At 42.4% G+C, this 15,494-nt stretch overlaps 2 protein-coding genes across 3 annotated transcripts in view; one reads left to right on the top strand and one right to left on the bottom strand.

Annotated features, from left to right (window-relative positions):
• Positions 1 to 15,494, top strand: part of lrp1ab (low density lipoprotein receptor-related protein 1Ab) — an 85,976-nt gene that overhangs the window by 56,718 nt on the left and 13,764 nt on the right. For both annotated transcript variants that reach the window (XM_061058734.1, XM_061058733.1), the window contains 28 exons: positions 115 to 255; positions 1,294 to 1,422; positions 1,510 to 1,641; positions 1,758 to 1,892; positions 1,995 to 2,124; positions 2,238 to 2,364; positions 2,881 to 3,032; positions 3,198 to 3,322; positions 3,571 to 3,942; positions 8,041 to 8,230; positions 8,411 to 8,615; positions 8,725 to 8,917; positions 9,556 to 9,681; positions 9,778 to 9,906; positions 10,232 to 10,351; positions 10,631 to 10,744; positions 10,869 to 11,018; positions 11,112 to 11,234; positions 11,416 to 11,532; positions 11,664 to 11,792; positions 11,880 to 12,005; positions 12,162 to 12,302; positions 12,431 to 12,618; positions 13,490 to 13,673; positions 13,768 to 13,853; positions 13,959 to 14,078; positions 14,451 to 14,638; positions 14,756 to 14,961. In XM_061058734.1, coding sequence (XP_060914717.1) covers positions 115 to 255; positions 1,294 to 1,422; positions 1,510 to 1,641; positions 1,758 to 1,892; positions 1,995 to 2,124; positions 2,238 to 2,364; positions 2,881 to 3,032; positions 3,198 to 3,322; positions 3,571 to 3,942; positions 8,041 to 8,230; positions 8,411 to 8,615; positions 8,725 to 8,917; positions 9,556 to 9,681; positions 9,778 to 9,906; positions 10,232 to 10,351; positions 10,631 to 10,744; positions 10,869 to 11,018; positions 11,112 to 11,234; positions 11,416 to 11,532; positions 11,664 to 11,792; positions 11,880 to 12,005; positions 12,162 to 12,302; positions 12,431 to 12,618; positions 13,490 to 13,673; positions 13,768 to 13,853; positions 13,959 to 14,078; positions 14,451 to 14,638; positions 14,756 to 14,961 — 4,278 coding nt within the window. The remainder of the gene's footprint in view (positions 1 to 114; positions 256 to 1,293; positions 1,423 to 1,509; positions 1,642 to 1,757; positions 1,893 to 1,994; positions 2,125 to 2,237; positions 2,365 to 2,880; positions 3,033 to 3,197; positions 3,323 to 3,570; positions 3,943 to 8,040; positions 8,231 to 8,410; positions 8,616 to 8,724; positions 8,918 to 9,555; positions 9,682 to 9,777; positions 9,907 to 10,231; positions 10,352 to 10,630; positions 10,745 to 10,868; positions 11,019 to 11,111; positions 11,235 to 11,415; positions 11,533 to 11,663; positions 11,793 to 11,879; positions 12,006 to 12,161; positions 12,303 to 12,430; positions 12,619 to 13,489; positions 13,674 to 13,767; positions 13,854 to 13,958; positions 14,079 to 14,450; positions 14,639 to 14,755; positions 14,962 to 15,494) is intronic.
• On the bottom strand, positions 4,223 to 6,987 carry LOC132990438 (galanin receptor type 1-like). Its single transcript, XM_061058739.1, has one exon. It carries the CDS (start codon positions 5,987 to 5,989, stop codon positions 4,952 to 4,954), a length of 1,038 nt encoding a protein of 345 aa, XP_060914722.1. The 5' UTR covers positions 5,990 to 6,987; the 3' UTR covers positions 4,223 to 4,951.

The following is a 15,494-nucleotide window of genomic DNA, read 5'->3' as shown; positions in this document are numbered from 1 at the left end:
TGTTTTCCTACTTTTAAAATGACTTAAAATTGCTGCCTTTATTTGAATTTGTCAATATCTTAAAACCTGAAGCCCTTGTGAATTGTATTGCATAAAAAAAATCCCCTCCTGTAGGAGACAAGCTTTGGTGGGCCGACCAGGGAACTGACCAGATAGGAACATGTGACAAGAAGGACGGAGGAAACTGGAAGATTCTGCGGAACAACACCTCCCCTATGATGCACATGAGGATCTATGATGAGGATGTGCAGAAAGGTAAAAAATAACTCCAAAATATTTCTGCTTGTTAGTTGGGGTGCAATGACACACAGATGTCACGGTTCAGTACGTACCTCGGTTTATGGGTCACAGTTTGCTATACTTTTGAAACATCAGGAATAAAGCAACAAAAGGCTCAAATGTAAAGTGCTATGTTTCTTTTCATTCATTTTGAACAGATTTCACGGTTGCAGTGGTTAATAGATAGCAAATTTCAATTTATTCCATTCAACGTCATTTGGAACTAAATGAGATAGTTAGCTTGTAAAGGGCAGGGACCTTGGACTGGCTTATGTGTTCACAGGGAGGACATTATACTGAGGCTCCAGCACTTTAATAAATACTTGAAGCTGGGGTCCTCACTATGGTTGCATAGATGTTGAAATGTGTATCACAATAGCTTAAATAGTTTCTTTGGCCAGGTCTGCCTTTACATCTAGAGGCTTTTTAAAAACGGCGAGGATCAGCTGTTACACATGTAGCTGTTCTCTTTTGCCTCGCTCCGGTGATTGGAACATGTGGGTGATGCCCTCTTATGTGCATTCGCATATCTGACGCCTTTCCACACACAAACCGCACAACAGTTAAACAACGCTGTCACACCGCCCTCGACCAATCCACCACTCACACTCCATCGCTGTTGTAGTCCACAGGGAACCCAAACTTTTCCCACTCAGTTTAAAATATAACTGGCAAGTCTTCAAGCTCCCGTGTGTGGTCTGCATTTGCCATTTACTGTTCTCTCTCTTGTGTTTAGTTTACCTTCTTCGTCTGTTCTTCAATGGCAGGTGGCAAACTGGTTGCATTACCGCTAACTAGATTGGAGTGGATACTGCCTTCTGTGACCAACTCTTTTGTTCACTCAGTCAGACGTTTTCCTCGTATGACTGCATGCAATTGATAATTCTGTATCATTTGAAAGAGTCAGAAAGCTAATCTGATCCTTTTTCTGATGTTGACCATTTTGTGTTGAACTAAAAAAGATAAATGTTTTTCTTCCGTTGGAGCCACACTGATTATCTCATTGTTCTTTAGCTGGTATCAACTTGTGCAGTAACAACAATGGAGACTGCTCCCAGCTGTGTCTGCCCACCTCGCCTACAACCAGGGCCTGCATGTGCACTGCTGGATACAGCCTCAAGACTGGACAGCAGTCCTGTGAGGGTAAGACAGCTTCATAGATAAAATCACTCGTACAGAAGGAATCTAGTGTGTCCTAAAACAGAACTTTTTTGTGCTGTCTGTGTGCAGGTATGGGCTCTTTCCTGCTGTACTCTGTTCATGAGGGAATCAGAGGAATCCCACTCGACCCTGCAGACAAATCTGACGCCTTGGTGCCGGTGTCTGGCACCTCTCTGGCTGTTGGAATCGACTTCCACGCTGGTGAGTAACACTGAGGGACATCGCTGACTTGCTTAAGTGACATTTTAAAGCTGACATTCTCTCAGACAAGTGAGTGCTCAAAGGGTGACACAAAAGGCCTTTTTTGTTTTTTTCAGAAAATGACACCATCTACTGGGTGGACATGGGCCTGAGCACCATCAGCAGGGCGAAGAGAGACCAGACATGGAGGGAAGATGTGGTCACCAATGGCATCGGCAGGGTGGAGGGCATCACTGTTGACTGGATAGCAGGTCTAACCATAATACATTTCCAATAATATTTGAATCCACTTATATGTATTAAATAATCACACTAGGACCATCAAGCTTATTTGCTTCCTTGTTACTTTATAGGAAATATTTACTGGACTGACCAGGGCTTTGACGTAATTGAGGTGGCGAGGCTGAATGGCTCCTTCCGTTATGTAGTCATTTCCCAGGGTCTGGACAAACCCAGAGCCATCACTGTCCATCCCGTCAAAGGGTAAATCTTCTTGCCTTCTTTCATAATGTCGACTTCAGGCTTTTGCATTCTAACCGTGCTGCAGAATTTCTAAATTCCTCTGAAATGCACCTTTAAATCATCCCTGTGTGCAGGTATCTGTTCTGGACTGAGTGGGGTCAGTACCCTCGTATCGAGCGCTCTCGGTTGGATGGCACCCAGAGGTTGGTCTTGGTCAACGTGAGCATCAGTTGGCCCAATGGAATCTCCATTGATTACGATGTAAGTGCCACAGCTGACATCAGCATTTAAGACCTTTATCAACGTATTTTGTCACTACCAGGCAGAGTTCCCAAGTTTAACTTGAACAATACTGCAACTTTTCCCAAAGACTGGAAGATGTTTCAGCTTTTTTGTTGTGCTAGAAAAGTATGAATCATTTTTTGAAGATTAAGTAGAAGTGGCGATTAATTATATAACCATTAGTTTCATCGACTTATTTTAAATTGGAATTTTTTAATTATCACGACTAAATGAAGCCGCAATTATAGTTCTCACATGTTCTGGTTTATTCTGTGGGGAATTTATAAGATTTAATATTGATTTTTTCAGATGGCTCTACTGTGTGTGTTATTTATAATATAATTTAGCTTTAGGCATGCATTAATAAGGCAAGTATTACTAAGGCTTCAAAGTGAACCAGCGTTACAATAATGATGTCAGTATACGTTTCTACATCAGCAGTGTAACAGCACCCGCATACATTAGAGGTTGAATTTGTACTCCTTTTCTCTACAGGAGGGTCTGCTTTATTGGTGTGATGCCCGTACAGACAAGATTGAGCGCATTAACCTGGAGACTGGAGAGAACAGGGAGATGGTGCTGGCAAACAACAACATGGACATGTTTGCTGTGTCTGTTTTTGAGGAATACATCTACTGGAGTGACAGGTCAGTACTGTGGTTAATTAGCTTGTTTATTGAACCATCTTTTTTTTTCCATGGCATCATTACCTAATCATAGGCGTTTATGCATGACAGCTCAGAAATCATGTGGAAGGATTCATATTGTTTCGTGCCGTTAATTGACTCGCAGTGTTGTACTCTGTTGTTTAGAACTCATGCCAATGGGTCCATTAAGAGGGGCAGCAAAGACAACGCTACGGATGCTGTGCAGCTCAGGACTGGCATTGGTGTACAGCTGAAAGACATCAAGGTTTTCAACAGAGCCAGGCAGAAAGGTAGGAATGAAGAGTAGACGCACAATTCTAAACTTGAGCATAAACTCAAACTATTCCATTTTCCAGAAATTCAACCACAATAACAGCTGGCTATCTTAAGTGAACCAAAGCACAAAACAAACACACACACACACACACACACACACACACACACACACACACACATATCACATTATCAATGTCATCATGTAAGCCTGTATTTGCATATAAATTGTTTAACAAAAAACTTCTTGTCATCCTCTCCCCAGGCACCAACGTCTGCAAAGACAACGGCGGCTGTGAACAGCTGTGTCTTTACCGTGGCAACGAGCAGCGCACTTGCGCGTGTGCCCACGGCATGCTGGCAGAGGACAACCGCAGTTGTCGTGACTATGACGGATACCTGCTGTACTCTGAACGTACTATTCTGAAGAGCATCCACCTGTCAGACGAGACGAACCTCAACGCGCCGATAAAGCCGTTTGAGGACCCCGACCACATGAGGAACGTCATCGCCCTCAGCTTCGATTATCACGGCGGTGGAGGGAAGGGAGCCAACCGCGTCTTCTTCAGCGACATCCACTTTGGCAACATCCAGCAGATCAATGATGACGGCACAGACCGCAAGATAGTGGTTGACAGTAAGTATGGAGTCATCAATCTCGTAATTTCTTGTCAACACCACAGAATATTCACAAACTCTCTTGAGCTCCTCTCACTCTGTCTGCATGACTTTCAGCTGTGTTTGCTTATTGTACCAGTTCTGTCCATTTATAATTGCATGTTGTCTCCTTGACACTGTAAACAGCCATTATCACACATTTTGACACGCACCCTGATGGATCCACTGTGATGTACACACAGCTGCTCCTAGAAGAGATCGACATCACTTAGGGCTGCCACTTGAAGAAGACACACTGGCACCCACAAACACCCACTTAAACTGTGCCTTTTGTTTGCTGCCACACTGAAGTGTCGTTTAAATCCCACTTTAACTGATTCACAAATAGGTTGTGAGCTCCATCCACAGAAGCACCTTTAAAAGCCCTAGATCAAAGCTGTTTTTACCAAGTTATAAATGAAACCTTCAGTCTTTAATTGAAAAGACACAAACACAAACAGAGTGTATGAGGGTAGTATTTTTATTGATGTTGAAGTGAAAGCACACTTTGAAAAAAGTTTAGAAAATAAAGGCTTGTTTTTCATCCAGGTACGGAATTTGTATGTAAAGAGGAATAAATACAGCTCAGGTTGAATTAGTGTAATCCATCAAGGAAATATTTTGCAAAAATACCTTATAACCAAGTATCAACTTGAATTACAATCAAAATGTAATATTATATGTTTTCTTAATTCAGTTGTCCCATTGTATAAATTCAAGCTTTTTTTTATATTTAAACCAACAAAATGAAGTTGTCATTGCTCATATGAAGAGTTTAACCAGATTTAAATCACAACAATAGCAATACATGTCCCTTAACAGCACTGAGAGTATCACTTGTATTCTTGCATACCTTCTGTATATGGAAAGTACATTATATTATAAACAGATAAGATTAAATATTATAATCAATATTTTCATTCTTAAGTACATATTACCTATATTAAATGAATATGAGGTAGTGCTGTTCCCTTTTTTTGGATACAGAGTCAGTTTTGTCCTCCTTCTGTGGTTGTGTCCAGCTCAAAGGGCTGCACCGTGTCTCTGCTTATCACATGAGGGCATCCAACCAGACAGCTTTTGCACAGTGCCCAGCGCTCTCTCCCCAGCTCTAGTAAGTCTCGTCTAAACTTCTGAGACATAAACCCATACAGCACAGGGTTCACCACTGCTACTGAGGATGCCAGCAGTCTGGCCAGGATGGCGATGGTATTGTATCCAGTTGAGCCTGTTATCGTTCCACCGATGAATGAAAACATTAGGGCATAGGAGGGAAGCCAGAGCAGCGTGAAGACCAGGACCAGGAGAGCTGAAGTGTGAGTGACCTGGCTCTGGTAGCGCTCCAGTTGAGGAGCGTTACCCAGTAGCCGCGCATGTCGTAGAAAACAGTAGATCTTGGAGTACATCAATACGATGATGGTCAGTGGGAGGGCGAAGCCACACAAGAAGAGGGCAATGCTGTAGACCAGCTGGCTGAAGTCTGACAGAAAGGCAAAGCAGTACACAGAGCTGGACGCCGTAACAGTGCGGAAAGCAAACTGCGGTGCAGCCAAGGCCGAGGCAGGGACCCAGAGCAGAGCAACCGTCAGCTTTATACGTCGATGCATTCTCGATCGGTATGCCCAGGTGGGGTGAACCACTGTGAGGTAACGCGTCACTGCCAAAGCTGCCAACGTAAAGACAGAAGCAGCAGAGCAGGCCACGCCCAGAAAGCTGATGGCCTTGCACAGTAAGCTGCCGAAAGGCCAGAAGCCCAGAGTGATTGCAGAGGTGTGGAAGGGCAGACAGAGCAGCAGCAACAGGTCAGCAGCACTTAGGGCCAACAGCAGGGTGTCTGTACTGTGCGGAGGTTGACTTCCTTTCCTCCTCCTGCCGGTAAGAATGGTGATGACCAGGGTTTGGCCAACCAGGCCTGTAACCAAAATCAGCCCGTCCAGGATAGGCACTATGGTCTTAATCAAAGCATCATCCTCTCTGTTCATTTGGCCATGGCTGCTGGTGTTTGACTGCTGCTCCAAGGTCTCCATGCATTCGCAATAAAAGTATATTGAGTAATTAACCTAATGGTCTGTAAAATTAAGCATCAGCATGTTCCCACAGTGTAAGAGTGATGCATCTGTTGGCTCCAGTTCATGTCCATTTTTGTTTTAATCAACAGTATGAGCATGCCCCATTAAGTACTCTTAAAATGTGAGCAATTTGTTAAGATCACCCCGGTCAGTTAACTTCTTTATTGGCATTTATAATCTGTGCTCTCACAGGAAATGAGAATCCAAACTTCCTCTTCTTCTGATTTAAAAAAAAAAAAAAAAGTTTGATCTGCAAAAAAATGCAGTAAATCACAACACTTGAATCGCCAAAAAACTATATAGGGCTAAATTTATAATAACATTCTTTTAAATTGTGCTGTTATCCAGTTAAGCTCAGGGAAAAAAATCATACAAGCATGACCTTAAAGAGCAGTCCTTACATTCTCGCATTTCCTTGGCTGCAACAGCATGTCCATCATGGTCCAAGAAGGAGCAGTTTAGGTCAAAACCAGAGAGATGTCAGTGGAGCCATTTCTCCATGGCTGAATCGATTTCTTTGAAACCAGGCAACAGTTTATAAATTCATCCCAGTGGTTGCCAACAGACATTCCACTTTGGAAATCAGTCGATGCTACTTGATGCTAAGTGGTCATTGCGGCAGGAAACATCCAGTCCATTTAGAAGCTCTTCAGACAATTATTACCCGTAGTCTTCTAGCAGCTGGAATTACTTTACAATAAGCATAATTATCAGTCATTTTAAAAATGATTAAAGTGAACACTAAAAAAAAGCATACTCATTTTCTGATGTAACAGCTCCGGTGATTGTCAGAAAGGCTCTGTTCTAAGTTGCAATGGTCTCACTATCAGGTGTTCTCCCATGTTTGCACAGTAACTAGGGGCTGAGCTGATGTAGGCAAGGGGAGGGGAGACAATATTGTTTCTTGTTACATAATTCTGTCTTGAAGCTGCTTTAATAGGCACTGCCCACCGTATGGTCTTTCCTTAATGGAAGAAATTAGCTGCTTAAGTGCTCCTTTTTCTTATTTGTGTTTGGTACGGTCTGAGTGGGTGAAAATCAAAATCATGTCTTGTGCCTTCAACTGTGTTCATGTCTTTTAGTTGCATTTAGGTTGGTAAATAAGGGTTTCAGCCTAAGCGTGGTCCTGCATTAAGTTGGTTATGGCTCTTTGTCACTCATCTGAAACATCTATTTAGAGGTAATTTATGACCTTTGGTTTTTATTGTTGGTTGTAAGTGGTCATAAATGTGGTTGCTAGTGTGTCCAAGACCAGATGTGTGCACACCTCAGAGCCTGTGAGGCTGCGTGCAATGCCCTTTTCCATGATGTTGTGTGACCTATAGGTGCCACAGATGAAGAAACTAATACTACTGTTTGTCCTATGAGTGGATGGGGGTGTAGGATTAAAGGAAGATGGTTATCAAGAGCAGCTGTCTCAAGTTTGCCGTTCACGGCTGACTTCTTCACCCTGGCTCTTATCCTTAAAGTGACTCAAGCTGTTCCAGCAGCGGTTTTCATCCCAGAACAAGAAATGACCATGAATGAGAGTGTCCACGGGGAGCGGTATTTGTATGTGCAGGCAGCCAGCCATGAAATGACAGGATGATACGCACTCCTTAAACTCTCTCCAGGAACAGCAGGCATGGTGCATACTCTGCTCAGTGTGGTTCCACTTCCATTTCACTCGTCCTTTTTCACTTTTCTTTTCAACCTATTCCTTTTTCTCTCACAGTGTTGCAGCTTTCATGAACTGGTGTGTGAAGATTTGAATAACCTTAAAGATTTTTTAACACAGCCTCTTTAATGAAGTCTAACAGAGTTTACTATGGGGTCAACTTGTTGTTTTCTGGATTTCTAACATTAAGCTCCTTATTAAAGCGACACCGCTGAGAGAATATATTGTTATAAAGCGAAATAAAAAGAGTTTGTTCTCCTCAAGCTTGTTAAAAAAAAAGGATTATAGTCAGCAAACCTTCATGGTCCAAAACATTTACCCCTGGCCAACCCTTTCCCCCCTCTTTCCACAGATGTAGGATCAGTTGAGGGCCTGGCGTACCACCGTGGTTGGGATACTCTCTACTGGACGAGTTACACAACCTCAACAATCACTCGCCACACAGTGGACCAGAGCCGCACTGTGGCCTATAACCGTGACAATGTGGTCACTATGTCTGGAGAAGACCACCCCAGAGCCTTTGTGCTGGACGAGTGTCAGGAGTAAGTGATTGATATCAAAACTTGGTCGTCAGCTCTGTGTTGAGGCCCACTTCCAAAACTATTTCTCTTTTGTTTTTTTTGAATGGCAGATTTCTTTTTGTTCAGTCAACCATAACCTCTGTACCAAGACATTAAAAAAGCCCCCACTCCTCATGATTATGTTTTTTGTTCTCACTACAGTCTCATGTTCTGGACCAACTGGAACGAACAGGCTCCCAGTATTATGAGGGCTTCTCTGAATGGAGCCAATCTCCTCATAATCATCGGCAGTGACATCAGAACTCCCAACGGCCTGGCTATAGATCACCGAGCTGAAAAACTCTACTTCTCTGACGCCACGCTAGACAAGATTGAACGCTGTGAATATGATGGGAGCAGCCGTTATGTAAGAAAGCCCTTTTGAATTTCCTTTAGCTACAAAGAAGATTGCATAAAATTGATGACTTGTTTTTCAGTGTTTTGTGAAATATAATGGCTAAATCTGTCTGCCTCAGGTCTTGTTAAAGAATGAGCCTGTGCATCCGTTTGGCCTGGCTGTGTATGGAGACTATATCTTCTGGACTGACTGGGTGAGGAGGGCTGTGCTCAGAGCAGACAAATACACGGGAGGAGACATGAAGGTGCTGCGGGCTGACATCCCTCAGCAGCCAATGGGAATTGTTGCTGTGGCTAATGACACCAACAGTTGTGAGTATTCTCAAACTGGAGTCTCTACAAAACATTTAGGGGTTATTTCCCTCAATTACTTTGTTTCCTTGTTTAGAAATAGGTTTAAAAAAAAATCATCTTTGTTGTGTTTCTTGGCTCTGCTAGTGTTGTGGTTCTAATGATAGCCATGTCGGTCCAGCATTTTAATTCAGACTGAAAATACCTCACCAAGTTAAGTAAAGATTGTCCTGAAATGTGGCAAAGACACCATTCAGGATTAACTGTTCCCCTGACTTTTTTGTAATATCATCACTACATACTTTTATGTATGAAATTCCGATCAGCCTCAATTGTTTCTAAAATACTAGCCTGCTGAAGTAAGAAGGTTAACATGGTAAATATTTACATGATAAACACTAGCATGTTGGCATTGGTAGTATGTTGCCTGCTGGTAGTTGCGTTTACAATTACAATACTTCTAGCAAAGCTTTAAAGTCTTACACACAATAAAAGCCTGGGTTTGAATATGTCTAGGCTGAGTAGTTCATGTGTTTTGTGAAGTGAATTTATATCAGGAGATACATTACATTGTGTTGGTGTTTCAGTAAATCCTTTGACATGCAGAGGAACATTTTTCCAATAATAAATAACACCTGACATGACTTCTCCCTCCTTAGGTGAGTTCTCTCCTTGCCGAACAAATAATGGAGGATGCCAAGACCTGTGTCTGCCCACATCTGATGGACGCGTCAACTGCAGTTGCCGTGGAGATAGGCAGCTCCTCGAAGACAACACCTGCTCTTGTAAGAGAGAAAATCTTCAGTCATTTTAGCACACAATTGAACAAAGAGTCCTCTGAATATAGATGTTGTTAGAATAACAATGTACTCCTTCTCCAGCTCTCAACATGTCGTGTGGAAGTGTGGATGACTTTGAGTGTGGAAACGGTGACTGCATCAACTACAGCCTGACCTGTGACGGCATGGCGCACTGCAAGGACAAATCTGATGAAAAGCAGTCCTACTGTGGTGAGTTTTTTTCTCTCACAGGTCATCATTCATTAAACACCATTTGTAGATAATTAGCCGAGGGTCATATTCAAAGCAGCTAAGAATAAGCAAGCATATATATATATGAGGTTGAGGAAGAGCAAGAAGTCTTACACGTCTGTTTTATTGCTTAGAAGAAAAGTTTATCAGGGAAAATATACAAAGTTGGAACTTGCTAGAATTTACAGTTTTTAGTGCAGAATTTACATGAGAGCTCATCAGTTAAATATATTTTTATGTAACCTTTAAATAAGTCCATACCAAGGACTTCAGCTCACTCTTTTCAACTTCTGTTTCCAAACAGCCAATCGACTTTGCAAGAAAGGCCACAGACGCTGCATGAATGGCCGCTGTATTGGACACCAGTTCTGGTGTGATGGCACAGATGACTGTGGTGACCACTCGGATGAACTTCCTTGCAACAGTAAGTCATTTGTGTCCGATTTGATGACTGCTGATGGTGTTAAAATGGTTTAGCTTGTGATAGATCCACATAGAGAATCCATGTTTGCCCTGTATCAATGTCTTGGATGTTATCTTTAATGCCTTTTTTTGAATTCTCTTGTTAAGCTTATCAAATGCTTTGTAACATGGACATAGTTCACTGGAGTTATTGTAAAGTTGACTTAGGAGGCGATAGTTGCATTTTGCCTTGGAGGTTGTATTAGCTCTCCAATTGTGAACACTCTTGTGCCTCCTGCAGTGACGTTGTGCAAACCAGGAGAGTTCCAGTGTAAAGATGGAAGCTGTATCTCCAATTTCAGCCGCTGTGACCAGGTGGTCAACTGTGAGGATGCCGGGGATGAAATGAACTGCCGTAAGTAATCTACTCTTGTGATTGGGAGACGGGGATTAAATAATGGGATTCACATAGGGAAATTGGTTTTAGGGTTAGTTAACATTTTTAAGTAAGTGTCTTTTTTTTAAACTGTTTTTCTTAGAACCGACTGATTGTTCCCGTTTCTTCCGCTTGGGAGTGAAAGGAGTGTCCTTCCAGAGCTGTGAGAAGACTACCCTGTGTTATCTGTCCTCATGGGTGTGTGATGGCAACAACGATTGTGGAGACTTTTCAGATGAAAGGAACTGCCCAGGTTGGGGACTTTGTTTTCTTTGTAAAAAAAAGTCTTTTGGCCTCTTTTTAAATCGTCAAACATTTAACAACATGTCTCTCTGTTGGCTTGCAGATAAAAGGAAGCTTAAATGTCCAGTCAACTTCTTTGCTTGTCCAAGTGGTCGCTGCATCCCTATGAGTTGGACGTGTGATAAGGAGAATGACTGTGAAAACGGAGCAGATGAGACGCACTGTGGTCAGTTTGCTGCCGAGTTTTTCCTCCCGTACCCTTATTATAGAAAACACAAAGCATGCCAGAAAAAAAAGCAAACTGTTTTTCTTAGATTTTCCACGGCACATAGACGAACAGGACTTACGGTTTCGGTAAATCAAGTCATTTCTCCAAAGTGCTGAGCTTTCTTTGCCTTTGCCTGCAGACAAATTTTGTACATCCACCCAGTTTGAATGTGCAAACCACCGCTGCATTTCCAGCCACTGGGTGTGTGACGGCTCTGATGACTGTGGTGATGGTTCTGATGAGGACCAGAAATGCAGTAAGTGACTTATTACTTTCACTCACCAATTTAAAAGAACTTTCTCCCACGCAAAGCTGAGACATTGTACTCAGTGATATAACATCAGGAAATCTTAAGCACAAAGTAACTTTCCCGTTATGTTGGCATAGAATCCAAGACCTGCAGCCCAGAGGCTTTCCAGTGTCCTGGCTCCCACATGTGTGTGCCTCAAAGATGGAAGTGTGATGGAGACAAGGACTGTCCTGATGGAGCAGATGAGAGTGTCAAGGCTGGCTGCAGTGAGTGGGACAGAAATTTCACAACACGATGGAAATACTGCTGTGTTAGGATTGGAGAGAATAAACATTGTGTTTGTTTTTTTCCAGTGTACACCAACAGCACTTGTGACGAGAATGAGTTCATGTGCCAGAACAGACAGTGTATCCCAAAGCACTTTGTGTGTGATCATGACATCGACTGCTCAGATGGCTCAGACGAATCCCCAGAATGTGGTGAGTATGTGTGATTGATTGAGAACGATTAAGAGGACGTTTAATAGGTCTAACCTTTAAATCGATGGTGAGAGAATGGGATTTTTAAATTCCTTTTGTTATTTGTACTCAAGTGAAGTTGTGGTTAATAAGTAACACACTCTTGTTCTGGTGTAGAGTACCCGACTTGTGGTCCAGAAGAGTTTCGCTGTGCAAACGGCCGCTGCCTCAACCAAAAGAAATGGGAGTGTGACGGAGAGTTTGACTGTCAGGATCGCTCTGACGAGGCCCCCAAAAACCCACGCTGCACTGACTCAGGTGGGCTTGTAGCTCCTTGTTTCCCTTCATACATCATTAGTATGAGTCATATGAGAAAGTTCTTGTTCAGAAAATCCATCCGGTTTAAAATGACTTTAATGTAAAATGGCATTTTTCTCCGATTTCAGAGAGGATTTGCAATGAGTCAGCCTTCATGTGCCGTAATGGGAAGTGTTTGAATGAGACTCTGCTGTGTGATCACAATGACGACTGTGGCGACGGCTCCGATGAACTCAACTGCTTCATCAATGAGTGTCTAAACAGCAAGCTGAGCGGCTGCTCGCAGCTCTGTGATGACCTCAAGATTGGCTTCAAGGTAAGCCATAGCAATGCTTCAACCACGCAAAATGCTTCATAGACTCGCTTTAATGAGACAAGAATTTATAAGTGTACAGATAAATGAGATGCATATTGTTACAGTGAGTTAGAGAGAAGCAGAAATAATAAGGTTGGGGACCTCTCTCTTCAGGCATGCAGTTGTGTAAGACAGAAACATATCTTGGCTCTCTTGCTTGAAAGTTGGAGGCCAGTTCTAGAACATCTTGAACTCTGTGTGAACTTGCATGTTTGTGGTGTTGCAGCTGTGGTCGGAGCTTCATTTGAAAATGATAAGGAACAATTTTCACACCAAAAGAATTCACTCTAAGCTGGTGGGGATGTTGAGCGTATTGCCTATGAAGTCAGTATTCAGTTTTCATGCCACATTTTATTGTATATGATTTCACTGTCACAGATTGGCTCTGGTGTTTTCTTTGTGCGTAAATCGTCTCAGCCTACTTAAAATGGTGTCGAAGGAGTTCAATTTGGACATATGTTAGTGTGGACTGGAGTTCTACAAAACACTTCATGCTTATTAGAGAGAGTTCAAGCTGAGACTGTTTATGAATACTATTTAAAGATAAGATAATATTCATCTGACATTTTCAGCTTATCTTTTCCCCTCATTCTTTTTTGTAAGGCAGTTTTGCAAATTAGATAATTAAGCAGCAGTAGCTGGATTTCATATCAGACCATTGCTTTACATTAGAATTTGGAAGATAGCTTCACTTTTTGTGAAGGAAAAAATAGCAACTATCTGACTGGCGGGGTTTTGCATCAGGCAGTGGCAGGTGTCTTGTAAGTGGTGTGCAGAAGTGGTCAGAAGCTTGCCGATTTTGACATCTCTGCTTTGCTCCTGGCCCCTTCAGTGTAGGTGTCACCCTGGTTTCCAGCTTAAGCGGGACGGGAAGACGTGTGTAGATATAGACGAGTGCACAACCACCTACCCCTGTTCTCAGCGCTGCATCAACACACACGGCAGCTTCCACTGTCTCTGTGTCGATGGCTTTGAACTCAGCCCCAATGACCCCACCATCTGCAAGTCCACATCGGGTAAGGCATGCTTTTGTGTGTTTTGCATTTGACCGTCTTCTTGCAGACCATTCAAACCTGAAGCATATGTCTTCTGTCTGCTATTTGTTCGTAGAAGAGGAGCCATACTTGATCTTCGCTAACAGGTACTACCTGAGGAAACTCAACCTGGATGGTTCCAACTACACTCTTATAAAACAGGTGAGACACACTGGTGCCTAGTTTGACCTGCTGAAAAATAAAAAGAGAATTTCTTATTGTTAACTCTATCTACACCTGTTAATACTCTATCTACATCTGGTCCAGGGTCTGAATAATGCAGTGGCTCTGGACTTCCACTATGCAGAGCAGATGATCTACTGGACAGATGTTACCACTCAGGGCAGCATGATCCGACGCATGCATATGAACGGCAGCAACATAGAGGTCAGTCAGGAAACCCCATTTGTGAACTTGATCAAAAGTCAGTCTGTTGTGGCTGTACAGCACTTAGATAAACACAAGTTGTTTTAACATGTTTTATGAAGAAATCTGACTTGACTTCATTCATTGTCTATGTATAACCAGAGAAGCACTAAAAGGCAAGTACAATAAAATATTGTGATTAATTAATTAATTTAAGTCTGATCCGTACTATTAACTCTTTTCTGTTTATGGCTAAAGACTGGACAAAAACTAAACTAGGCTTTTATCTAGGACTTCAGTAGCCAAAAGAACGACAGCATTAACTGAGTTTTTGAAGGTTGTTTGAGTCTCACTGTAACTTGTAAAAAGTCTAAAGCACAGACTGACCACCAGGTTTTGCACCGGACCTCCTTGAGTAACCCAGACGGCTTGGCAGTGGATTGGGTTGGTGGGAACTTGTACTGGTGTGATAAAGGCCGAGACACCATCGAGGTGTCAAAACTCAATGGAGCCTACCGGACAGTGCTGGTAAACAGCGGCCTGAAGGAACCTCGTGCTGTAGCTGTAGATGTACGCTATGGGTAAGCAGAACACTTCTCTTTGTTTTCCAAATACTGTCTCTTGGATATGTATATGTTGTATGAGTTCTAATGAGATTCACTGAATTGTAAAATGGTCCTTATCCATCACCTGGTTAGGTACCTGTACTGGTCAGACTGGGGCGACAACCCTCACATTGGACGAATCGGGATGGACGGCACTAACAGAAGTGCCATTGTTGAGGATAAGATCACGTGGCCCAATGGACTAACCCTGGACTTTATCAATGACCGTATATACTGGGCAGATGCCAGAGAGGATTACATAGAGTTTGCAAGCCTGGATGGCACAAACAGACACACAGGTAAGTGACCAAGACACAGTTTTTATGACTGCTTCTACAAACTTGTTTGTCAGGGTCACAAGATCCCAACCGTGTGCAGTGTTGTATCCAGTTGCAAGTAGAAGTCTACATAATATTTTGAAAAAAAAAAATGTATGTATGACTATCTGCTTGTAAAAGTCTGATTTTTTGATCATCATACGTCACTTATTAAGCTGAAAGAGGCAAGAAGCTGCAAAATGCCACATACTGTAGTCGCAACCTGTAAATGGACAGAAGATCAAGTTAGCTTTTTAATTAAATCAGACCATCACTGGTGGGGAACTGGACAGCTTTGGGTTATTTATATATATATTATTGGTCTACTAGGAAAAATAGGAATAGAAACAATAATCTAGACGGGATAACGCTGCAAATGAAACAATAGTGAGCAAAAGCTAAATATTAAGAATATCAGGTTTAGCTGTGGCTAACATTTGTAGGGTTACAGCCTAATAGCCTTGTCAGTTGTCTGAATAATTTTCCCCTCATCATGAACACTTACTTGTTTGACG

The sequence above is a fragment of the Labrus mixtus genome, chromosome 15 (assembly GCF_963584025.1).
Source record: "Labrus mixtus chromosome 15, fLabMix1.1, whole genome shotgun sequence".
Taxonomy (NCBI): Eukaryota; Metazoa; Chordata; class Actinopteri; order Labriformes; family Labridae; genus Labrus; species Labrus mixtus.
This window is presented reverse-complemented; position numbering and strand designations above follow the sequence as displayed.